The sequence below is a fragment of the Cryptomeria japonica genome, chromosome 3 (assembly GCF_030272615.1).
Source record: "Cryptomeria japonica chromosome 3, Sugi_1.0, whole genome shotgun sequence".
Lineage (NCBI taxonomy): Eukaryota > Viridiplantae > Streptophyta > Pinopsida > Cupressales > Cupressaceae > Cryptomeria > Cryptomeria japonica.
The window spans coordinates 847,234,363-847,261,418 of NC_081407.1; the positions used below are offsets into that span (position 1 = coordinate 847,234,363).

Consider the following 27,056-nt stretch of genomic DNA (forward strand, 5'->3'; position numbering starts at 1 on the left):
CAAGGGTATAAAATGTGAAAGGGCACTCATCAAAAAAGGACTCATCAAAATCTTTAATGAACCCAAAGATGGTCCTCGCCCGCGCTTCAATAGCGATAAACCGAACTTCTGGAACAAGAATAAGAATATCGTCAATGATGGAGTTGTGGATGCCAGGACTGTCCAAAATGCACAACCTATGGTTCGGTTTGCAGGACAAAATCCTCCACCTCAAAATAATACACATGGTCCTCCTAATCAAGGTCGCATCACATCTCAAGATGAACCAAGACCTCGTCCACAAAAACAAAAACGCACTTACACTCCCTTAGGGGAACCCATTGAAACAGTGTTGCGACAACTCCTCTCTCAAAATTTGGTCACTCTACCTAAGCTATCAAACTATGAGCCTCAAGTCAAACCAGCATGGTGGAAAGATACTGAACACTGTGAGTTCCATCAAGGAAGAGGACACAAGACAAGTAATTGTCACCGATTGAAAGATCTCATTCAAGATCTTATTGATCGAGGAGAAATTGAGATTGAAGGACATGATCCAAAAACAACAAATAATGATCACCTGATGTTCAAGAATCCACTTCCATCACAAGATCAAAGGGGTCCTTCCACTTCCAGGCGAGGCACCGATACCACTGACTATACGCAGGCTGCGTATAACTACACTGTAAATCACCTATATGATGCCAGTGAACAAATTGCAACTATAACCTTCAAAAATCCCACCTCAAATTGCAATGTTGTTACACGTCGCGGCAAAGTTACCATAAAGGCAGCTCCACAGGGCACCACCTCTGTCCCGAAGCAATACAATCTTGTGGAACAATTAGACAAAACCCCTGCACTTATATCCATTTTGGAGCTTTTGCGTCTGTCACCCTCTCATAAAACAATCTTGGATCACGCACTCCAAGAGGCGTCAGTCCCTGCAAACCTAAACACGGACCAATTTCAAGCCATGGTTGGAACTCTAAAGTCATCACCTTGTCTCACTTTTTCCGAAAGTGACAACTCTTCCTTCCAACAACCTCATAACGCTTCGCTACACATTGAAGGATTTGTCAACCAACACAGGATCAAGCGAGTCTTGATAGATAATGGAGCAGGCCTAAACATTTGTACACTACAGTTGGTCACAGCATTGGGATATGCACTAGAATCAGTGGATCCTCGCAAGAAGATCACCATCAAGGCCTATGATGATGCAGAGCGTTCATCCAAAGGAGCTGTGGTACTACCCATCCGAGTGGGCCCTGTGGTAAAACACATAATTTGTCAGGTTCTGGACCTTCCTCTGCCATATAATCTATTATTAGGGAGACCTTGGATACATGCCATGCAAGCTGTTCCATCTACCTACCATCAATGTATCAAGTTCCCACATAACGGGGTCGAGATCACAATCCTGGGCGATGCAAATCCCTTTGCATTTTGCCATAATATCAGCCATCAACCAGAGATTACCGTTCCTAATAATAGAGAAGCCATTTCCTCCACATCATATGTAAATCCCACCTCTCTTGCCAGTTCGAACACCCCTATACCCAAGCAAGAAAAGCTTAAGATGAAAGTCGCAGAGGAAGGTCCCGGGGAATATAACTTAAGTCAACTCTTTTGTGTGGGACAAATGCCCACTTCTCCTAGAACACATGGTAAACCACAGCAGTTACTCCAGCAACGACTAATCACGCCAGCATGTGCCTTAACGCCTTTCATCCTTGGAAAGAGTCAAGAGGAAGAAACACAAGATGAGGACCTAGCGGACTGGATCTATAAAGATCCCATCACCACTGACAAACCGCAAGTTACACTTCCTACGGAACAATATGGCAAAGGCCTCCTCATTATGCAAAGAATGGGATATGATGGTCAGAGTGCTTTGGGATACTGCAAACAAGGACGACACGAACCTCTACTACCAGAATTCAAGCCCAAAGGTAATACAGGCCTTGGCTTTGAAAAAGAGATCCTTCCTAAACTCAGATTCAAAGGAAAACCCAGCAAACCATTTTGCCCACCTACTGCAAAGAGGATACCTTTCATAATCAAAGCACCATCAAGCACTATCCCCACTGCCCCCTCAAGGCTCACAACTCCACCATCACCAATGTCACTCATCCCATCAAACGAACCAGTAATCCTATCAGCAACACCATTTGTAGCAGCAACTATATTGGAACCCGCAGCAGCATCTATGGCACCAGTAGTTCCAGCAGAAGCCACTGAGTCACCATTACCGATACTTCCAGTGACAAATCCATTAAACCCCATCACAATTCCTGCAGCACCGATCACTACAAGGATACATAAACCAATCACACCTGTCGTGTTTAACTCCAAAGACATCCCAGTATGGTATAGCAATCGGATGCTGGAGAGTGATTCAGAGACCGACTCACATGAGTGGGAATTTGATTCAGTGCAACTTAACACTTCAGATGAGGAAGACACATCACCACCTCCACCCCGCAAAGACATCCCTGTTTACGGAGAAGCACAGATAAAGACCACTTGGGTACCTGAGCTGGAAACATCTTCCACAGACCCTACGTCTCATCCTACGCCTGATTCTGACAGGGAGAGTACCATCAACGACCTTCACCACACCGTCTTAACCCTCACTGATACATCTCCCGCACTTAACTTAATCGATGAAGTAATGCCCATTATCCACCCTGAACTCATTGAATGGAACCAACCAAATCCCCCATGTCTTGACCTCTTCCAGAACGATGAGGCTATCATTGACTTTTTGGAATTAAGGGATAATCTACCAAGCGGGGATCACAAAGCTGGATTCGCCATTGAACTTAATAGCACAGCATACTTCGGAGCGGATGCCAAACCCTTCAGCTGCAAAAATATAACATTAAAACATGGATCTTCCAGTGAAAACCACACTGTGGCACTGTTTGATCCAACAAAAGTAAAAAGAAAGAGCGTATCCAACGGTGAAAACCTCTCTGAGGCGCCGGAGGATGAAGGGTTTGACATTCTCCCTGCTAGTACACAACAGGAACGATCGACGATTCTCATTGAGGAGACTAAAGAATACAATGTGGGGACTCCTGAAAACCCTCATATCATACATCTGGCATCTCTTCTCACTCCAGAGGAACAGCCTCAATTTATAGAGTTCTTCCAACAGCGTCAGATCAACTTTGCATGGTCATATGCAGACATGCCTGGGCTTGATCCTGATTTAGTCATGCATCATCTCACAGTAGCAAAAGGAGCCAAACCTGTCAAGCAGAAGCTTCATAAGATGCATCCTCAGATTGCCGTGCTAGTCAAAACAGAACTCAAGAAACTCCTGGATGTTGGTTTCATTAGACCAATTGATTATGCAGAATGGATCTCCAATATTGTGCCAGTTGGCAAACCAAAAGGGGGCATCCGCATTTGTACAGACTTCAGAGATCTAAATAAAGCATGTCCTAAGGATGACTTCCCTCTACCAAATATCGACATCATAGTAGATTTGACAGCAGGACATGCCATGCTTTCACTCATGGATGGCTTTTCAGGATACAATCAAATAAAGATCGCACCAGAGGACCAACATAAGACAGCCTTCACATGTCCATGGGGCACATACTGCTGGAATGTAATGCCTTTTGGTCTAAAGAATGCAGGAGCGACCTATCAAAGAGCAATGACCACCATCTTCCATGACATGATGCATACTATGATGGAAGATTATGTGGATGATTTACTAGCAAAATCACTCACAAGAGAAGGACATCTCCATATCTTAGATCAAATCTTTGATAGACTGGAACAATACCATGTTCGACTCAACCCAAAGAAATGTGTCTTCGGAGTGACCTCCGGGAAGCTTCTAGGATACATTGTCTCAAGCAAAGGCATTGAGGTCGATCCAGCAAAGGTTAAGGCAATCATGGACATGCCACCTCCAAAGAATATCAGCCAGCTAAGGACATTACAAGGGCGACTTCAATCCATCCGAAGATTCATTCCACAATTGGCTGATAAGTGTCACCCCTTCACACACCTGCTACACAAGAACATCCGCTTTCAGTGGGATGCCCGATGCCAGCAAGCATTTCAGGCGCTTAAAGACTATCTCATGAATCCACCATTGTTGATGCCACCAGATCCAAGTAGACCGTTGTTACTTTATATCTCAGCGACAAGTACAGCATTGGGTGTACTACTGGCACAACATAATACAGAAGGTAAAGAGTGTGCTATTTACTACATCTCTCGCACACTGGTTGGCTATGAACTCAATTACACACCTATTGAGCGAGCTTGCCTAGCAGTAATCTTAGCAGCCACTAAATTGCGGCACTATCTGTTAACACACAAGGTGCAACTCATTGCAAAGATTGATCCACTCAAGTATTTACTTAGCAAAGCAGCATTGACAGGTCGTTTGGCCAAATGGGTAATGATTCTAAGTGAATTCGACATTGAGTATGTGGACCGTAAGGCTATCAAAGGGCAAGTTATTGCAGATCAGTTGGCCGATGCACCACTCATAGGCGATCATCCTCTCATTTCCAATTTTCCAGATGAAGAGATATTCATGATCACAGAAGTACAACCATGGAAATTATATTTTGATGGTTCATACACTAGGCACGGCTCGGGGGCAGGCATTCTGTTTATCACACCTCAAGGTGATAGCATCCCGAAGTCTTACAGGCTCACATTTCCATGCACAAACAACATAGCAGAGTATGAGGCCTTGATCACAGGACTCAGATTAGCCATACAATGGAAATTAAAAGAATTGCAAGTATATGGCGATTCCCAACTAGTCATTCGACAAGCAACAGATGAGTATCAGACCAAAGATGATAAACTCATGCCATACAAGCAAATGGTGGACAATCTAAAGACATCATTTACTACTATCACTTTTGAGCAGATACCAAGAGATCAGAATCGAGCTGCTGACGCTATGGCTACTATCGCATCTCTCCTAGATCTTCCACAGAATTCAACACGCTACGAGTTCTTGGTAGAACAGCTTTGGATTCCCGCTTATGATATCCCCGAATCCGAAATGATATGTCGCCTTGTCGGTTCTGAATCCCCATGGTATGGTGAGTTCTACACCTATCTTCGCGATCATACCCCTCCTCCCAACCAATCGAATAACCAACGAAAAACCTTCATTCGCCAAACTGCTCGATATACCATTATTGCCGAAACCCTATACCGACGTAGTCTTGATGGTACTCTCCTTCGATGTCTGGAACAAGATGAGATAACAAAGGCTTTGGAAGAGGTGCATGAAGGAATTTGCGGGACTCACTCAAGTGGTCCATCACTAGCCAAGAAGATCATGCGAGCTGGATACTATTGGCCATCTATGGAAAAGGATTCCTACTACTTTGTCAGGAAATGCAAAAAATGTCAAGTTCATGGCGACCTAATACATGCACCAGCTCAAGAACTGCAACCAATCACAACACCATGGCCTTTTTGTCAATGGGGCCTTGACCTTGTGGGTAAGATTCACCCATCTTCATCCAATGGCCACAAATTCATTATTACTGCCACCGAATATTTCACCAAGTGGATCGAAGCTGTTCCACTTACCCAAGTCACCGGCAAGCAGATCGCCTCATTCATCCTCAATTACATCATCTGCCGGTATGGTGTGCCCATGTCCATTGTCACAGATAATGGTCTTCCTTTTAAAAATCAGGATGTCCGTGAGCTCTGTGAGAAATTTCATATCCAACACCGCTTTTCCACTCCCTATTACCCACAAGGCAATGGTCAGGCCGAAGCATCCAATAAAAACATATTGAGGATCCTAAAGAAGACAGTCAATGATGCCGGTCGTGATTGGCATGTTCAATTGAATCCAGCATTATGGGCATATCGAACTAGCATTCGGACCCCTACAGGTGCAACTCCTTATTCATTGGTCTATGGTGCCGAAGCTATCTTACCTATTGAGGTTGAGATACCATCATTACGAGTTTCCTTGCATAATCTCATTGATGATGAAGCATACAGAGTCTCACGCCTTCAGGACTTAGAGTTACTTGATGAGAAGCGACAAGCTGCATACAATCACCTCAAAGCCTATCAGCAGCGCATGAGTAGAAGCTACAATCACCGAGTTAGACCTCGTACATTTGAGGTAGGTGATCTTGTTCTTCGAGAGAATCCTCGCAACCAACCAAACAGAGAACATCAAGGCAAGTTTGAATCAAATTGGCTAGGCCCATATGTTGTCACTGCTGTATTTGGGTCCGGGGCATATCAGTTGGCTACATCAGACGGAGAACCGCTTGCAGATCCAATCAATAGCATGCACCTCAAAAGATTTTATACCTAAGGTATACAGAGCATCAGGCTCCCCTACATATCAGAAAAATACCAAAAACATTCAGAAAATGTCCTGAAGAAAATACAAAAACATTCAAAAAAGTAAAGAAAAATCATGCATCCAAACGGTGAACAACCACTCCGGTGGCACCTTGGGTAAGTACGATGGCGAAAACCTGGCAAACAGGCGCCACTCGTAAAGGCTATGGCTCCATTGTCTTTCAGGCTTGTTGCGATCACATCTACTTCATACATACATCCATCCATCCATCAACCATGGCTTGTTATTCCTCTGCAATTATGATAGTACTCCATACATCTTGCATCCCGCTTTTTCATAGTCATGTCTAAAACTGGGGGCAATGCCTTTAACCTATTGATGGAAGTGGATTCTACATTGTCTTCTGTGTCATTACGCTCTTCATTCAGGCAATCATCAAAAATATCAAAAACATTCAAAAATGTCCCAGAAAATATCAAAAACATTCAAAAACAATACAAAAATCCAAAAACATTAAAAAATGATTCACCAAATCCAAAAACATCGGAAAAACCATCAAAAATCACCCAAGAACATGACAACACCTTGTACATACTCATCCATGCAGATACCAAAACAAACATTGCGACAAACTACTCACACAATGACCATTTACCAAACAACCACACAATCCACATCAACAATCCAAAATTGTCTTTAAAAACAAGGATGCATCCTTCCTTACCAAAACAAAGACAAAAGTGACGTTTTCTTTGACAAGAAAATTATGTTAAGCTATCAAATGCTTGGTTGATTCGTGAGTAATTCATTTGTTTATCTGTATCAGGATCTTTCAGCATTGTTTTGTATCGTTTGCGCATTACTTCCGATGAAATTCTGGGGCATGTACTAATGGTGTCTACGTGGGAAGTTCACCAAGCTACATGATCTTATGCAAAATGCAGTCATAGATCACTACGGCTTTCTGACTACAGCGTATACCTCGACCATCTGAGCATAAACCATTACCAAGGATCCTTATTCTTTATTCTTTATGTATATATACTGCTTGGTTACAGGTACAATGCTCATCCTTTGATTCCTCTTCCTCCAAACTGGATAAAGATTTTATCTCTTATTACGGTATGCACTTGTCTCAGGATATGATCAGTCTAAGATCAAGGAGGACGATCCAAGTCATGCATGAAAGGAGATAATCCTTGTCTGTCCCGCAAGAAATACTCAGGTCAACTTGATCCATTATATCAAGTTGCTTGTATTAACTTGCTATATAAAAATCCATGTAAGAAATACTCTGGTCATCTTGAATCTTTATGTCAAGTTGCTTGTATTTTCTTACAACATTTTAAAGCTCAATGATGAAAAATAATGCACCATGGATCATCATTCCATCTCATTTGTATATATTGCATTCCATTGCATTCCATCCATCCATACATTCATAAATAGCTGCATATCATTCATACATAGTAATGACAATGGATACTCTATTTTCCTCTTCTTCCATAGGAATGTAATAGGTCCTCCATTTCTTCTATCTAACATTGCACCCCCCCCCACCCTCCCCATCTCAATAATCAGCATCACATACCCTACATCGTGTCCCAATCAGCCTAATCAAGCCACGTTCATCACCATCCATCTCTAACTAGGAGGGATTGTGTTTCCTATCCTAAGTCATCCAATAAGTCAAGAAAGTTACTCTATCTGCACAGATACATCAACTCCCACACACCTAGACTATCAACAGATACTCTGATCAAGTATCTTCGGGTCTCAACAGGTAATCGATTATGGTAATCCTAGACTACATCAGGCATTTATCATAATGACCTAGTCTCAACAGGGCTGCCATGATTCCCCACAACCATCCATCACATGCACACACTATCAATTGATCAACCAATCAAACACAATCCAACGGACAATTACATCAATTGTCTACGTCTCAACGAGTATTTTGCTTCATATACCTTGACTTCATCGGGCAATTACATCAATTGTCTAAGTCACCATCAGGTCACTTTGATTCACTTACTCAGACTTTATCATGTCCAAGCGATCAACTGACATCAACTGTCACGCTTTGACTTGACCGGGGCAATTCAACTGATTGCACCAGATTGTCCAAACAATTTTGATCAATTGTATAGCATCAATCCAAACCCCACACTACATCTGCTATGTATCTCTTGCATGACCTCAGGGTACTCGCTGGCTTGTTGTTTCTTCATATTCACTCCATTTTCTCCCATTCTTTCATCATTAGTTCTAATTTCTTCTATTCTACCTCCCCTCCGCTTTTCATTCTTTTTCGAGAGATCGCCCGATTTTTCAAAAAAATTCGGCCCATCCCTCGAGGGGGCATACCACCCATTAAATTTACATTTTATGGGGCATTTCTTCACACCTATTTTTCTTTCTTTGAAACGACGTGATAAACCGCACCGTCTCAAAGAGGGGCAAATGTAGTCACATAAATCTGTCCACTTAATTAAATGAATACTTAGTATTTATTTGATTATTTAACCATCAATTAATAATTAATTAAATTAATATTTAATTAATTCATCTTAACCCTATTCTCCTATTAATTAAATAAATTATTCAATTTATTTGATTTAATTCACTTAACCAAATTCAGACCATTAATTAAATAAATAAATCATATTTATTTAATTAAATCTTCTCTCACATTTAAATAAATTAATATTTATTTAAATCCCCCAAAATCCCACCTCTCACATTTAAATAAATAAATCATTTATTTAAATCACCTTTATCCTCCACCCACTTGCATTTTCCTACAAATGCAAGTTGCACAATTATTTTAAATAAATCATTTATTTAAATCACCTTTATCCTCCACCCACTTGTATTTTCCTACAAAAGCAAGTTGCACAACTATTTTAAATAAATTATTTATTTAAAATCCTATTTATCCTCACCCACTTGAAACCTTTAATGGTTTCCCTTAAAGTAGTCAAACTTGATGGCTTTAAAGTCTTCAAACTTGATGGCTTCCTTCTATAGTCTTCTTAAGACTTTAATGGTTTTCCTTAAAGTCTTCAAGCCTTTAATGGTTTCCCTCAAAGTCTTCAAGCATTTTAAATGCTTTATCTTCATTTTTCTCATTTAAGTAAATTAATATTTATTTGAATATTTATCCAAATGCAAATTACACCATTTAATTGAAATAAATGATTTTATTTTAATTGAAAATACCAAAATTTCTCCCACTTGCATTTTCCTACAAAATCCACTTGTATGCCTAAACCCCTTCTAGATTCTTCTAAACCCTTCCTAATTAGCCTAATCCATCCCCTAAATATTGTCACATTCCTAAGCAAATTGGAGTCACTTCTCAAAGACTCCAAAGTCTTTGAAAAGCAATTAATGCTTTGTGTGTTCAACAAATTAACCCTCAAAGTCTTGGATAACCTTTGAAAGCTTTCAACCTTCAACCACTTAATCCCCAAAGTCTCCAATAACCATTAATGGTTAATTCAACCCTCCCACATGGTTAAAACATTTGTTTTGACTCAACCTCTACCCAACCCAAAGGTCTCATCAGGCCATTAATGCTTTGACCATGATTATCTCTTAAACATTTGCACAAAGGTTTATCCTTGCATTAACTCCTAATCCAGTGGGTAATCCTAATTTATGCTTGACCCTTACCTTCTAGATAACCATGAGGTCTTCTCAGGCCTTTAATGCCTCCAACCTCTTCTCTCAACCCAATCCTATGTTGACACTTGTCACCATTTTATTGGTGCCAATTGTGCACATGGATCCCCAACTTTCAATCCTAACCCTTGTTAAGATTGCTCAATCTTAACCCTTCATTTCTCCATTTCTTCTATAAATAGAACCCTTCTCCTCAAGCAAAAGAGAAGCATTTTAGAGTATTGTTGTTATACTGGCATTAGCATAGAGCTTTTTCATAGCATCACTATCTACTCTTGCATAGTATTTTCTTATCATATTCAACCATCTTGAATCTCCATATGGCATCCATGGCTAGTGCTAAAAGCTGAGAGCTACACTCGTTTGGGACTTGGAGAGGAGAGGAACAAGGGAGGAGCAACTATGAGCATCTTGATTAGCTATTTCATTTTATGTTTATATGCTTTCTATTTCATGCTTAATATCTCTCTTGATATGCCTGTTTAGGATAATCTTTTGTTGCTAACACTAACGTTTGTTTCTTGTGCTCTTGTGTGTGTTGCCATCAAACAGATTTTCTAATCCTTTTTGCAGAGCATCAGTATTAAATTCATTTAAGTGCTCCGCTACAGATTCTCCCTTACTCATTTTCAAATTAAACAAACGCTTCATAAGAAATTTCTTATTCGAAGCCAAGGGTTTCTCATACAACTTAGTCAATGTTGCCATCAAATCTACAGTCGTTTTTGCTTTTGTTATATTGAATGCTACAGACAGCGCAAGGCACAATCGAATGGATCCCAGTGCCTTTCTATCTAAAATGTCCCACTCTTCGTCTGACATTGTGGTCGGTTTCTTTGCCTTTCCTTCCAATGGCCGCCACAAATCCTTTTGATACAGATAATCCTCCATCTGCATTTTCCATAACTGATAATTATGGCCGTTAAACTTTTCGACCTTGAATTTGGAATCCTCCATTGCTCCCACTCAAATCTGAAAGTCCTGCCAATTTACAGAAAACCTCGCTCTGATACCAATTGTTAGGGTTTCAAGCAGATCCGAAGCAAATATGAACTAACAATTATATGCAGATTTAAATACAAAAGATAAAGGAATAAAACAGGACACAGATAACATAGAGATTTAACGTGGTTCACCCAGAATGGGTTATGTCCACCATACACAGTCGTCCAATCTTTCTTATTATCCAGCAAAAATAGTACATCAACCTTACAATGCCTTAAGCATCCCAGTCGCTTATAACATGTGTTTTTAGGGCAACAAACAAAGTCGGCCTTTTTAGGGTTTTATTACAATGTCGGTTTTCATCCCCAGAAAAAATTTTCTCAGGGGCTCCCGCCCCCGAACCCCCACTTTTCTCAAGGGCTGCCACCCCCAAACCCCTGCCCGGGGCCCGGCCCGACCCCGGACCCCGACGAAGATACGTGCTGAGTGTACAGTACTTTTCTGATCAGTCGCCACATTTTAACACATGTCCTCATCTAGGTCTTCCTCTTCCTCTTTGTTCACCATTATTGTGAGCACAAGAGCGATAGGCATTATTTCCTCATTGGTTCTTATTAGTACAAGTCTCTCCATTCTTCTTTTGATCTTCATTTTGGCCTCCATAGGATCTTCTGCAAATCTTTCCATCACAACCTCTTCCTCTTTACTTTTCTACTTTTATGGCAAACTGATAAGGATCTTCTATAGTAGTCATTCTAACCAAACTAAGCTCCTCTTGGATACTTGGTCTCAACCCATTAATGCAACAAGCTACCTTCTCCTTGTTAGCCTCTTAATGGTCTATTCTAATTATGATCTTGTAAAACTCCTCGATGTATTCTTTAACAAATATACTTACTTGCTTCAAACCTTACATCATCTTCAACAACTCTAACTTCTAATTAATAAGAACGAGTTGTTTCTTTAACTTCTCCATCATCAAATCCCATCTTGTGATCTTTCGTTTTGCTCTTCTATTTATTTCTAGTTGTAGCTTTTTCCACCAAATTTTGCCATGACCTTTCAATCTAGTCTTTGCAAACTTGACCCCCTCCGAATCTTCTATATCTTTATATTTGAAATACTCCATATCATTTATCCAATCAATTAACTCTCCATGGCAAGCTTATCACTTCTTCAAGAAATGTGTTTAACAAATCAATAACATATGTAACTTCATTTCACTAAAGAACATTTTTGCTTGAATAGTAACTCCAAGTAATTTTTTATAATGGTGCAATCTCGCATTCCACCTAAACTAATAATTAAATTATGACTCCCATTATAATTTGTTCAACGATTGGCACTGGTTCTCTTACCAACATTGTTCTTCCCCTTAATACAAATATATCGTGTACTCTTTCCCAAAATATCCCTAGTTCCTTGAATATTAAATGAAATTGTGAATTCAATAATAAATATGTGGTTAAATTGTGTGCAAAAATATGGGAACTCGAAGCTATTCAATTGCTCAAATACTTGCCTAAAAAATCCTACATTCCAAATTGTCTATTGCCAATAGATTAAAATATGCACTTGTTCACCCAATTCAATGTCCCTTTTGCCATTCAGATAAAACTTCAATACATTTACTTTGGTGTTGTGTGTTTGAAAAGCAACGGTCTACTATTTTAAGAGACTTGTTGCTTTATTTGATCATCATTTGAACTCCAAAGAAATCATGGATAATATTTAAGGATAACACATTGATTGCTTAGCAACTAGAATAAATCAATTTGCAAATCAACGAACTCCTAATAAACAGTTTTTTGCAATCGGCTCACCATATAGTTTATTGTATTCAATCACCATTCTAATATTCTCTTCTCTTATAATGATATTTTGTATGCTTATACTTGTTTAGCCATAGGCAAATCTTTTCTTTACCTTTGATTCTTCCTAGCTGCATACTTATTATAGTAATTCAGCTTTGTCCAAAAAAAAACACTTTCATCTATATCTAATAATAGACAAATATCATTCCCCTCACGTCATTCTTAAATCAACTTCTTATCATCTATATCTAATAACAAACATTTATTTTCCAATCAGTAGAAAAAACTTTTCACATTTTTCTTAACTTCAAAGTCGTCGTAACCTAACAATAATGGGCACCCATCACTGCATTACCTAGAGAACATGGAGTGAGGTTGTGGTGCAATAATTATTGGGTAAGATCCCATCACTAAATGTCAACTGGTAACCTGTTGTGACGTATTCACACATCGCCCCATTGCAAATGGGGACCCCTACTTTTTTGCTTTATGGGGTTTGTTTCTAGGTCTTTTAGGGTTGTGTCTATTAGCCTTTGCATGCTAAGTGTTGCCAGAGGAATCACTAAGATAGTAGGCTCTATTTTAGCTAAAGGTGAGTCAGTGGATGCTCTGGGTTAGGGTCATCTTTGAAAGTCTTCCTTAGGACAAAGTTTTGCTCTTGTTGCTAATTGTGTCTTGTTTGAGTTTGAGGAGGTCCATGAAGCTTAGTGAGTGAATATCATCTTTGAAGGTCTGAGTTAAGTCAAATTGGTGAGTGATGAAGTCTGGAATGTCATCCTGATCTTCAAATGTCCTGAAATTTGGTTGTCTGGAATGTCATCCTAATCCTAAAATTTGACTAAGTCTGGAAAATTGAAGAATCCTCCAAAAACTAGATTTTGCATTATAACTCCTGGAGGTCTGAAACCACTCTCAAACATCTTGACAGTATATATGGAATATGACTTAAAGTATAAGATATTCCATATATGAATCCTGATGGAGAGGCTAAAATGTCAAATTTCACTCCTGGCCCTTCCAAAGGGTCCAGAGCGAATTTCAATTTCGCTCCTGACCCTTCCAAAGGGTCCAGAGCGAAATTTCACAAAGGACCTAAATTTTTCACCTAAATCATTGAATGGTTGAGCAAATTTGCAAGGATAGGGAAGGAAATGGATCTAGGATCAAGTCTAAGGTAAAGTCAAGTCAAATCCAAGGTGAATTGAGCCTAGAATAGGAAATTCGCTCCTGGCCCTTCCAAAGGGTCCACAACGAATTCCTCTATAAGACACTCTACATTGCCCAAAGCCATGAACTAGCTCATTCCTAGGCATTTGTGAAGGCAAAATACTTATTTGGAGTGAAGAAATGTGAAAATGAAGTCAGGATTTGAGCCCAAGGAGGAATTTCGCTCCTAGCCCTTCCAAAGGGTCCAGAGCGAAATTCATATAAAACCCTATTTTCCACAAAATCTTGAGCTATGTGTCAACTTAAAGAGCAAATTTGCATGGTCATGATGGAAGGAAGCCTAACAAAGTGTGTCCAAGGCATGAAAAGGAGAAAGGAAGTAAGAAATTAGCTCAAAATGAGAATTTCGCTCTTGACCCTTCCAAAGGGTCCAGAGCGAAATCCTCATTTGACCCTCAGTTTTGGCCTAAGGCATTGAAAATGAAGATTTTTGAGCCAAGTGGATGGCAAGTGGACTTGAATATGGCGAGAGGAGGGTGAGTTTGATCAATTTTGAAGATGGATTGGATGAAAGAGGTGAGAAATCAATCAAGAATGTGAATTTCGCTCCTGACCCTTCGAAAGGGTCCAGAGCGAAATTCTTAGAAGACACCTTTTTCTTCCTTGTTTGCACTGAAAGTCTTGCTCTTTGGGAATGGTGGGGGTAGGTTGATATGTTCTTGCCTTAGGAAGTGATTGAAAGTGTTGAGAAGTGAGGATCTTGTCCAAGATTGTGAATTTCGCTCCTGACCCTTCCAAAGGGTCCAGAGCGAAATTCTTCATAAGCCTCATTTGCTTCCTTGTTTAGACTACCAACCTTGTTCCTTGGGCGTATTTGGAAGGGAAATGACATGTCTTTGCCTTTTGAAGTGATAGAATGTGAAGAAGTGAAGGATTTTGGCCTAAAACTAGAATTTCACTCCTGACCCTTCCAAAGGGTCCAGAGCGAAATTCCTAAAATCTATCTTTTCCTCTCAATTTTGTGTCTAGCCAAGTGTGGATCAAGATTGAAGAGGTCCTTAGGCATGGTTTTGAGTTACTTGTGATCACCAACTGTGAAGGAATTGAGCTAAAACTAGAATTTCACTTCTAACCCTTCCAAAGGGTCCAGAGTGAAATTCTTGAAAAACACCTATTTTCCCCTTGGAGGAGGTCAAATCCTTAGTTTTTATGGCGTGGATGGGAGTGGAGTGATGTGTCCTTGCCTTTTGAGGTGGATTGGAGTTGAAAAAATGAAGAAATGAGCTCAAGACAAGAATTTCACTCCTGACCCTTCCAAAGGGTCCAGAGTGAAATTCCCAAAATCCCTCTTTCTTCCATTTTTTGTGTCAAGACAAACCTTGATCAAGGTGAAATGAGCTTGGAACGACCCCAAGGCGTGCCTTTGAATGGATTGTGGCCACCAATGATCAAGATTTTGAGCTAGAACAAGGATTTCGCTCCTGACCCTTCTAAAGGGTCCAGAGCGAAATCCTAAATAGGTCTTGTCCCTGGCCATGATTTTTAGCGAAATTCTCCTTTCTAGCCATTTTGAGGGTCAAGCAAGTGTTGCATGCATGGGAGAAGGATCCAAATAGAGAGTCAAGGTAGATCAAAGTGAGAAGAATGGATCTAAGTAAGAGAAATCAACCTAAAAGGAGAATTTTGCTCCTGACCCTTCCAAAAGGTCCAGAGTGAAATTCTTCAAACCACCTATTTTCTCCTTGTGTGAAGCCAAAACATTGATTCCTATGGCATGGTTGAAGGTGGAGTGAGGTATTCTTGCCTTGTAAGGTGAATTGAAGTGAAGGAAGTAAAGAAATAAGTCTAAAACTTGAATTTCGCTCCTGACCCTTCCAAAGGGTCCAGAGCAAAATTCTCAATTTCACCTAATTTGCTCATGATGAAGGTCAAGGTATGGATTCCTAAGCTTAGGTAGAAAGAAGACTAGTGTGTGCTTGTTTTAGGATGTATTTTGGAGTAGAAAAATGATAAAACTTGAGCCTAATCAGGAATTTCGCTCCTGACCCTTCCAAAGGGTCCAGAGCGAAATCCTTAAAAAGTCCATTTTGCTCCAATTTTGCATCAAACTTGGTGTTGGTTGAGATTAAGGGGATCCTTAGACATGCATTTGAACAAGTTGTGGTCACAAAATGTGAAGATTTTGTCCTAGTATGCAAATTTCGCTCCTGACCCTTCCAAAGGGTCCAGAGCAAAATTCCCTATAGGTCGTGTCCTTGGCCTAGGTCCAAAGCGAAATCCTCTTTTTTGGTCTTTTTGGAGGTCAAATCAATGATGTCTTCAAGAGAAAGCAATTCAAAGGTCAAGAGAAGTTCGGGGCAAGGAGAAGATGAAATTTGAGCTAAAATACAAATTTTGCTCCTAACCCTTCCAAAGGGTCCAAAGCGAAATTTTTATAAGGCCTGTCCCTGGGGAGGATCTTGAGCAAATTTCATTCTAATGTTTTTTTGTTGATGATTTAAGGTAGAAAATGCTATGTGAGATAATTATATCATGTGTACTTAATCATCTTTTGATTTGTTTTGCAAATAGAAGAAAATCAAGCCAGGACAAGGACGACCTATTCTAAGCCCATCACCATCAAGGACATCCCAGATGCATAAAGGAGGACTCAAGGTGTTTTGAAGAGTTGGAAGACTTCAAGTGTTCGAGGAGTTGTCAGCTATCTCTAAAACCTTCACTTCACCACACTAAGGAACCACAAGATGACAAAGAAAGGAGTTGTCAACACTTCAAGGCAAGGTATGCTACCAGAGAAGGAAGACTTGACAATAAGAAAGCCTCATCAAGCATATGGGAGTCAAGGAGGTACGATGTTCATCAAAGTACATCAAGGACGAAGGAAGATCAACCAAGGCACAAAAGTCAGACAAGGTGGCATCCCAGTCACTGCTCCTCCAGTCAGATTGGTCCACCTTAGCATGTTCAGATTCAACGTACCTGACTCATCGAGGACGGTGCAAACTTCGGTGTACCTACCCCTGCTTCCTATTGGTCCTCATTCCTTAAATGTAATTATCTCATTGGCTAAAGGAGTTTGTTCTAACAAATCCTAATTAGGGTTTCTATCCTGCAATCCTAGTCATTGATTCTAAGTCAATCAGAGCCATCTGTTTGTAAAGGGTTCTATATATAAAGCACTAGCTCTTCATTTGTAAAGGTTAATAATTCATAGTCAAAGAATAGAGAATAGTTAGGAGTTAGCAAAAGGAGAGATAGTCAATAAGTAGTAGCTCAATAGTAGATAGCATTTTAGAGTAGAGTAGAAAGAGAAGGCAAAGATTGTTGCCAAGAGATTGTTGCAAAAGACATGTAAACTTCATTGAAGGAATGGTGAATTCTATGTGTCGATTCTACAATTTGCATGGTCTCTATACTTCTCAAATTTAATTTCATGTTATTAGATGAATGGAAGAAATTTGTATGATCAATGGTGAAATTTGTATATCCATACTATTAGCGGTTTGTTGATTGCAAATTTATCTTGCGTAGTCAACTGGAATCATTCAACTTAAGATTAACTTCAATTATCATTTTTTCATTGATATGCATCAACCTGACGGTGTCTATGCTTGTAGCGGTGGTCTGAACATCATAAAGTTTTCCTTAGAAAATCGCACTAACCTTGTGGAGATAATCCTAGCATGTCAAAGCAAGACTTAGTTAAAGTTTCATCAAAGGTCATCCATTGCTCCTACATTCTTAGTGTTAGAATTATATCCTTCTCCAACCCTTATCCTTTTCCCTTTTTAAAAAAATCAAGGATCAGTAAAGACCCACGTTCCAGTGATATCCAAAGCAAATCAGACGCTCGGGTCATCAAATGTAAGTCCCCTTGTGATTCCAGCAAAATCACATCATACCGCAAGAGCTTATCCACACTTAGAGAACCTACAATCAGAAGCTTGGAGCTACTCTGATTGATCCTTTTGCGAGATCTTCAGCATTCGGGGAAGCTTTATTCAAGAGAGGATAAGGTACCTTTAAGTATTGTATTTTGTGTTTGGTCGTGTACAAAAGACGCATCAAAATAACCTTACTCAAAATTCATCAAGCAAAAACGATATTTTCCTCCAATCTTCTTAACATTTATTCCAACCCAATAGTAACTGCAGAACATTTTTCTCAATTTCCCACAATCTTCTTGACATTTATTCCAACTAAATAGTAACTGCAGAACATTTTTCTCAATTCTCCACAATCTTCTTGACATTTAATCTAACTAAAAAGAAGCTCGTTCTCACAAAAATTGAATTCATCAGACCTGTACAATTTTAATGCTCCCCTTCACTTTAATCACATCATATAACAGAATTCAAACGCCAAAAGGAAGCGCAGTGTATGTATATCTCCATCCAGTCTGACACTGCTCTAAACAGAAACCATGCCTTCCTTGCTTAATTATATAAGTAATATAAGACATCTTATATCTCATAATTAATACGTGCTGCACTTATGCATCCATATTTGGTAAAGCTGATCGAATCTGCAAACACAAATGTTGTGGCTGGCTGGAGTAGCAGTATTTTCAAAGTGGAAAAATTTCACATAGCTGCGAGTATATCAACTCTCTTGAAGACAGTTTACCCTTTATTTTACTTGTATTACAGCGCCTATTCCTAGTATGCTTCAACAATACTAATTCGTCAATTATTTTTGGTAGTTGGATCTGTTTTCTCTAGCATCCAGGTTTACCATGTTTACCATGTACAACCATAAAAGCAGTTTTGGGGATTTCTCTATTGTATCTATCCAAAAAATAAGACAGAAACATACAACGCATTTGCAACTATATAATTTGGCGAATCTCAATGCATGGTCGAAGGCTCTAAAATCTGAATCTATCAACCAATATACATAGGACAATTCCCAAAGGGCGTGTAGCACTGCTTCAAAACCCAAGGAGAAAAACTAAAAATAAAAGCAAATAGGTTACCATTCCAATTCCCATTGAGATTACATGCTAATTAAATAAACAGACTGGAATTTATAGCAGCTAGGCTACACAAAACCAAATTAATCTCATAATCCATTTGGCAACACATGATATCATGTGTGTAATAACCCACTGACAAAACTGTCTATATATTCTCTACGCAACAGTAAGGTAGAGAATGCATGTGATATAAACCCTCTATAGCCTACTTCAAAATGACTTTGATTTTCATGCAGTCAAGATTTACACTCCTCATGTCTTGCCCTTACAAATTTTCTGCTGACAGATAATCTCACACATATACAAGTACTTGCCTTTATACTAGAGAATATAGCATGACAATCAATCAATAGTTGGAACTTCAGTCTAAAGGAAGAAAAATATCAGATCACTGCCTAAAATTCCAAGTGAATGGCATTTAACAATTTGATCTTAACCGCCATCATTCTGGTAAGTTGATAGTGCCTGGTTTACTACAATGACAACAAATATACAGGAGCTATTTTACCCTGCAGACTTTTACTCATGCAATGAGTTATACTCTCTATATGTCTTATATTCTTCCAAAGATTCAGCTGATTGATAAGCTCACTCTTGTACTCGAGAGAATATCGCATGCTAATTAATTAATCAATCAATCATTAGGGCTTCAGTTTGAAGCCAAAAGAGGATATCAGATCATCGCCCAAATTCCAAGTGGAAGACCTTATGAATTTGGTCTTGGCCACCATCATTCCACAAAACAGCAATTACACTCAAATTCATTCCTGTTATCCTCCAGCAACAACAAATATTCCTGAATTGCTTGAACAGGCATATTTTTAAATGCCTATTACACTCGTCATAGAAATAATGGATGCCTCTGTTTAATTCGCATTGATTGGATCGCTTTGCTTTTTTATATCGACCAATAGTCTTAGTGATACATTGAACTCATAATACCATCACAAAAACAATGCCATAATTACTACTTGCGCTGTCAAGATGTATGTGTTATATGGCTCACCTTCCAGCCTTTACCCATGCATCAATAATGTCACACCCATGGCAATGCCGATCAATTTGGAATGATTGTTCGGCGCCTCTTCAATTAAATAGCACTGCTGTTTTAATTGTTTATTACCATATTAGTTTAATCATCTAAAATATTGAGTTTTGTGCGTTATCTCTTGAATACTTAGTAGAGCATATTTCAACTAAAAATTCTAATGCAGGTGCTGCAAAATAAGAAGCTTTCCATGCACTTACAACTTTGATGGCCATATTTTCTAGTAAAGTGATATCGAAGCTTTTAAACTCCATCGATGACCACGTTTGCCTAGATTGAAAAGGCATTGTCATAGGTTCTTTAAGGCATACTCACTCGAATGGGTAGTGCAAGCTGCTTGTATGTGAAGTTAAAATAAGAGAGGATGCTGCATGTCATACATATTTAATTAATCTAAATATCTGATATTTACTCATGGGCTTCTTGTATTGAAATTCTTCAATTTCTATTTTCAAAACGTATAAATTGGGGGCAGCAATTGAAGCTTTTGCAATTGCATTGAATATGTAACAGGAATGAGGACTATTACCAAGGTACTGTAAATATTACAACAAAAGTTGAAGCATGCTGCGGTATTTCAAACAATGTTAGTTGCAGCTTCAACTAATCAACAATTCTCTACCAGCACGTACATTAAGTGCCGCCTTAGCCTTAATTAGAATTTTTCCATCACCAAAAATATACAAAACAAGGCATGGCAAATAAGACTGGAATAGATCGAAACTCAATTGACCTGTAAAACCATATTCAATTCAGTCTGCTGTCATGCAGATTCATCCACCATTCCATGGTATTCTTGCAAACAATGCAGTGTTACTCTTTGCCATGCTACAGTTGCCTTCACATTAACAAATTTTGATTACTGAAAAAATCAGCCAAACAGACTATGGAATGTTCACACTTCTTGAAGAGCTACACTCAATTCTTGGGAAGATTTAGCAATAGCTCCACCTTTCCTGTAGCATAACAGCATGGTAAACAAACATATGAGAATTTGAATTAAGAGATTATAAAAATTCACTTCTTGATTTGAAACTACAATCTACCAACATTATTTTAAACAACAATGAATTGTGTTACTTGCCTGCTCAAAGGACCAAGAATCTGCTTGACCTTTTCCAGCTCAATGGAACATAGTTTACAGCGTTCAAGCCTATCAAGATTTCAACTACCAAGGTTAAAACACTAAAATTAGCAGGACAACCAGCTGACACAACTGCTAAGAGAATGCTAACCTACCTTTGCTCTGCTTGAATATCAACTCCAATTGTTGGAGATGCCACAATCGTTGCTCGAATAACATGACCAAAGGTCTTCACTAGCATTACCAGAGCTTCAAGCGCTACACTAAGATGCCTACATACAATAATAAAAAAGTAAGAAAAAAAGGTAGCATGATCTTCCCAAACATAAAAGCTTTTCAAACAGTCTTCCTAAAATTTAAGGACAGATTCAAACAAAAAGCACAATCTTTCTGAAATCAAAATTAGCCCAACCAAAAAGAGTGATCCTTCTTAAATCATCTCATAATTAAAAGGGTAGTAAAATATTGGATTGGGAAATACAAAGCATTCCGTTTCAGTATTTGTACAGAAATTTGCATCATCTTATTCCATAATAGATTGTATAACAAAGTACCTGTCAATCTCACTTTCAAGCAACCGACTTAGTAATGGAAGCAGGACTGTGCAAATATCAAGAGTGAAGACATCACTCCTTTCAATCAGAACACTAATTACATCAGTAAGGACCTGCATAAATTACATCATTAGAACCAAGCACTAGGAAATCTCAACAGATTCTTTAGCAACAAATCCAGTATGTATATATGTATTTGATGATTCCAGCAAAAATAAGATGAATGCTAGTGAAGGACACGCATAATTAGTTGAATTAGAAGTATAAACAAAGATTTCATTACAAAATTTCAAGCACTGAAAATTACAACGAGAAACACCATTATCAGAATACTTACAGAATTGTCTCCCATCTTTCCCAATGCCTCTATAGCACCTTTCAGGTCACTCCTTCGCCAAAAACGTAATATTACCTGTCCAGAAAAAGGTCAAACACATCACGACATCTGAGAATATACCAGCTCAAAAAAATTGAGAGGCCATTATTAGCATGGTATTGTGTGCACACTTCATATATATACCCCATGAAATTCATGGAAAGCCAAACTGCCAAGACATCGAGGTCAGATATAATTATATATAATAGTCTTTTATCATCCTTATAATGCATTCTTCTAAACTCTACGCTTAAGTTCAAGGTAATCCACTACATAGACTAAGTTTGTATTACATAACAAAATCCCTCAGTTGATGAATACAAAATACTCCATACATGATAAATGCAAAGCCTAAATTTCTGCGAAGAATAATGGGAAACAACAAAATTAAAATACCAAGGTGGTCAAAAATAAAGGATTGATCCATAGGCAGGCATAAACAACATTAGGTAAAAAACGTTGAAAATAAAAAACAGCCCAAAAAATCAGGTTACTAGTATATAAGTCAGTTAATGTGGTGTTTTTGTGAAGCAAAAAAAACCCAGAAAATAATGAAAAATCTCATATTTTATTTTATGGCTCTCTTTTCTATATATTTATTCACTGATTATAAAATTGAGAGAGAGAGAGAGAGAGAGGAATTTGAGAACAGTTTTGTGGTGAACAAATTACTTATTTTGATAAATTCTGCCCTACCTTTCCCCTGGCAACAATATGAAGGCATCCTTTGTCTGTCTCTTTGATTTATCTGTTCTGGTCTTTGTAAAAGGGTGGGGCCCTTTCAAAATCCCTCTTTCCAGTCCATAGCTCCAATCAAAAGCGTTTACCCATAATCAAAAAAAAGGAGCTGCTTTTATAAAAGGCCTAAGTTACTGGGTTCGCCCTCCTGGCCCCCTGGTCCTGGTCCAGTCCGGACAGGGTCCGTGTTCCACAGGCATGGTTCGTGCCAGGACGGACCTGAGCAGACCCAGGTCGAACCCGGGCAGCCAGCAGCCAAAAAACGCCATTTTATTTGCAAATTTAATTTTTTTTTATTCCGCCACTTAAAAAATGAAAATAAAACCCTAAAAGTGAGTTTTAAAACATAAACATTGCTCATTTCTCCTCATTTGTGTTGCAAACAAAAGTTTATTCCTAGCAGGTTGAAGAAAGGGTGAACAAAGTTTTGCTTCCAAAATCAAATAGGAGTTGAAGACTGATTTTTGAAGCTTCAACAAGTGTTGCAACATCATTTCTACACATTTGCAAGCTCCCATTGGCTGAAAGACGTAGGTTTTTGAACCTTTTTTTCAACTATTTTTGTTTCACAAATTGTCAAACATGAAACATTAATTGTTTTTCATTATTTTAGTTTTGTTTTGAATTTGTTCATATTATTTCTTGCCATAGGAACTAGAATGGCACCTACCTCTTCCTCCATTGGCACAAATGAACAATCAATCTCAAAACAAATAAATGATCCAAATTCTCCCCTATGGAGGTATGTTGACATTATAAGACCGCTTCCAGGAGGTGGGAGATTCCGTTGGAGATGCCAAGGATGTGGTGTTGAACGTAATAGTTCATATTTTCAGGTGGCAGGCCATTTGTGTGGAATACAAGGAAGAGGCATCAAAAAATGCCCTGGAAAAGAGGGTAAACCTATACCGAATGAGATGGTGATAAAATATATTAGGGAGCATGAGGCAGCAAAAGAGAGAGAAAGAGATGGAAGCCCTCAGATTGAATCAAACCGCACAACAAAAACAAAGGGAATGCAAACCCCATCTAATCCCAATGTTGTAGTAGAAAACCACCCCTTCTTTTCCACTGCTGAACCTTAAAGTGAAGCACCCTTGACATGCAAAAGAACAAAGGGGCCTTTAGAAACCGCATTTCAGAATGAGATGTAGCAAGGTGCATATATGCTAATGGGTTGGCTTTCAATGTTGTTCGCTCCCCATATTGGAAACAAATGTTGAGAAGTGTTAATGAAGCTCCAAGAGGGTATAAGGGACCAAGTTATGAGAAAGTAGGTGGCACCTTATTGGAAAAAGAGGTGAAGGGGGTTGAAGATGCATTGAAACCCATAAAGGATTCATGCGCTGAGACAGGTGTATTAATTGTTTCAGATGGGTGGAAACTAGAGAGATTCTAAAAATTCTCCCTTGATCAATGTCATAGCGGTGTCCCCTAAAGGGGCAATGTTTTTTAAAGTTGTGGATTGTGAGGGCCAAGTAAAAGATGGCAAATCTATTGCAGATATACTTAATCTCCGCCATTGAGTCAGTGGAACCCCACAATGTTGTCCAAGTCATAACGGACAACGCAAAAAATTGTAGAGCATCTGGTTTGTTGGGTGAGGAACGCTATGATCACATCTATTGGACACCTTGTGCGGTCCATTCACTCAATTTTATGCAACAAAAGATTGGGAATAAAATTAAATGAATCAAAGATATGTAAATGCAAAGGCTGAGGACATCCAGATCACAAACCACCACATGCCAAACTTTGAAGGTAAGTGAAATAGTAATTTAATTTTACATTTTCTGATTTTTTTAATTTTCAATGTTCATGATATTGTTGTGTAAGCTATATTGTATATTCGTCTTTAAAGTTTGGCTTTATTTTTTAATCATTTTGGCATTAATTTGTGTTATAGGTTGTTGAGACCCGTTTTGCATAAAACACAATCGTCCTGAGACGACTTGTGATAGTGAAAGTGGCACTTTGCAATATGGTGATCAGCACAAATTGGACTATATGGAAGCAAAGTAGTAGTGAGAAGGCAGCAAAAATTAGGGAACGGATATTGAATGAGTCATGGTGGGATCTTGTGACATCTCCTTAGTTTCATTGAGCCCGTTATGAGCATGATTCGCTATACCGACATGGATAGGCCTTGCATTGGTGAGATTTATGATGGCATTGACTTGATGCTTGAAAAAATGAAGTGCATTATAAATGCAAGCGAGAATGACCCCAAAGAGAAATTCTTCAAACAAGTGGAAGCAATTGTTGTAGAAAGGTGGAATAAGATGACCACTCCTTTGCATCTTCTTGTTGATGTTATAGCAGCAGGAGATATCTTTCCCCTGACTGTTGTATTAGTTGTTATAATTACTTTATATTACAACTTGTGTTTATTCTAGTTAAACTTTCGGATTAACATCTCACCCCTTGGTTTTGACTTTGACCCACCCGATAAGAGTCATGCCTATTCGTTGTCTTGCCTTAACCGAGTATATAGTTCCCTTTGATCGGGAGTCTTGGAGGGGTGGGGTCATCATAGGATATACTATGGTTGCATATGCGATACTTGTGGATAAACAACATGGTATCAGAGCAAAATAGATTATGTGCCTACTATTTAGTGATAATGACCAGGAGATTGAAAAGTATTAATGAGTTATGAGTATTTGTGTATACTTGATGGCGTAGGAGTGTCACTCAAGCATCCACCCAAGTATAGTGTTGCAGAATTACCGTTTTAGAGGCCTGTGATTGCAAGGGCAAATTGTGAAATTACCCACGGGAGTAAGTTGGAGATCGTGTAAGCTGAAAAAAATCAGGCGCTTCAAGTATTTGCACTCTTCACGTCACTCTCTGCTTCAACCATGAACTTGTTGAGAACGAATCGTTTCCATGTTATTATTTGCTGATGCAAGGCGAGTTTGTTGAAGTTGATACCTGGCGCAAGCATCTCTCACCTTTGAGCTAGGCATAAGTTTCTTCAGAACTTTTAGGGATATCTCTGATTCATCTACAGCACTTGTTTTGTTCTCTTAAGCGATAGCACCAGTATTCACAGTTGAGTGAGATGGTGATGCCAAAGCTTGATTCTTCTGCAGTGAAGGCGTCTAAAGATCGGTCTTAATCTCTCTCTCATTGATCTTCTTTATTTGGAGGTTCATACTTCTTTTTCAAGCCACGATTTATCACTCGAGATTGCAATCTGGTTTGAGAAGCTAGCCAAACCAGATCTGAATATGAAAAAAAATTATTTCTTGACTCAACCTGATAGTCAACTCAAAAGAATAAGATGTGCCTTGGCATCATTAGCCAGCCTTGTTTGAGCATAGTTAGCTTGATCATTGATTGATTGGGCATTATTTTTGGTGCTTTTTGTTGTTTGAGAGAGTGAATTTGAGGAGTAGTTTGCTACAGGTGAGATAAAAAGAGGATTATTGCATTGTGTGTTTTTCAAAAGCCATCGTAGTCGCCATTGTTAAGAGAGCGTGCTTCGAACTCAGGTCGCTGCAGAACCGTGTGCTTCTTGACGATGAGAATGGTAATGAGAAGAATGTTTTGGAGCGCGAAAATTGCGTGTAGAATCAGGAAAATAAGGTCGTTCCGGACTTCGACGTTACTGTTATTGAGAGCGACGACAATGAGGAAGAGTTGAAAAAGGCAAAAGTCGCCACGAAAGTTGCTCAGGAAAAGGTCATTCTCGTCATGCAAAGAAGAGCCCGATACAGTGGTTGAAGAATCCCAGCAATGAAGAGTGAGCCCTAGGCTCCTTATCGTCGAAAGGCCTCTGTACTTCCCACGTCCTCAGATTGTGCAAAGCCAAAGCTAAGCAAAATAATAATGATGATGACGATCACGATGATGATGATAGAAAGCAGCGCTGCCGTGAAAAACCTGAAAGGGCCCCTCGAAATGGTGTTACTCGGTACGACGGGGAAGTACCACAGGAGATATCTTTCAATGGCTTTGGTCCACGTGCTATGGGGCTAAAGGACCAAGATATGCTAATTCCCTTGGCTGCTGCAACCGGCCTAAAGCCAAATGGCAAAGAGGCTACTCATGCCGAAGGGAAAATCCAGTCAAGCGATGCCCCGTTGGAGGAGTCTCCACAAACATTTGATCAGTGTGTCTTTGGACTTTCTGCAGATAGCATACTTACTCCTGAGGCTGTTGCCATGTCAGTGAAGACAAATGGGGTGTCTAGGCACACTAGGCATAATAAGGCTAATAATGTCAACAACTCAGCTTCCCTGAACCCTACCAATAATTCGGCACAAGCGAGGAAAAGAAAATCAAGAGAAAATCAAATTAAACAAACAACTTCTGTACTTGGTAATATCGTTGAGATATTGAAGATG

The 27,056-nt window shown here is 39.1% G+C and overlaps 1 protein-coding gene across 3 annotated transcripts in view; it reads right to left on the minus strand.

Moving 5' to 3' along the window:
- Nucleotides 1-20,450: 20,450 nt before the first annotated feature.
- LOC131033647 (katanin p80 WD40 repeat-containing subunit B1 homolog KTN80.4) overlaps nt 20,451-27,056 on the minus strand; it is a 41,652-nt gene continuing 35,046 nt past the window's right edge. For 2 of the 3 annotated variants that reach the window (XM_057964916.2, XM_057964915.2), the window contains exons 14-18: nt 21,928-22,002; nt 21,591-21,703; nt 21,192-21,308; nt 21,037-21,105; nt 20,451-20,908 (exon numbers count right to left, since the gene is read on the minus strand). In XM_057964916.2, the coding sequence (XP_057820899.2) occupies nt 20,848-20,908; nt 21,037-21,105; nt 21,192-21,308; nt 21,591-21,703; nt 21,928-22,002 (435 nt within the window). In that variant the 3' untranslated portion in view covers nt 20,451-20,847. Of the gene's footprint in view, nt 20,909-21,036; nt 21,106-21,191; nt 21,309-21,590; nt 21,704-21,927; nt 22,003-27,056 lie in introns of those variants that run through there. The other variant, XR_009103639.2, reaches the window with a different exon arrangement.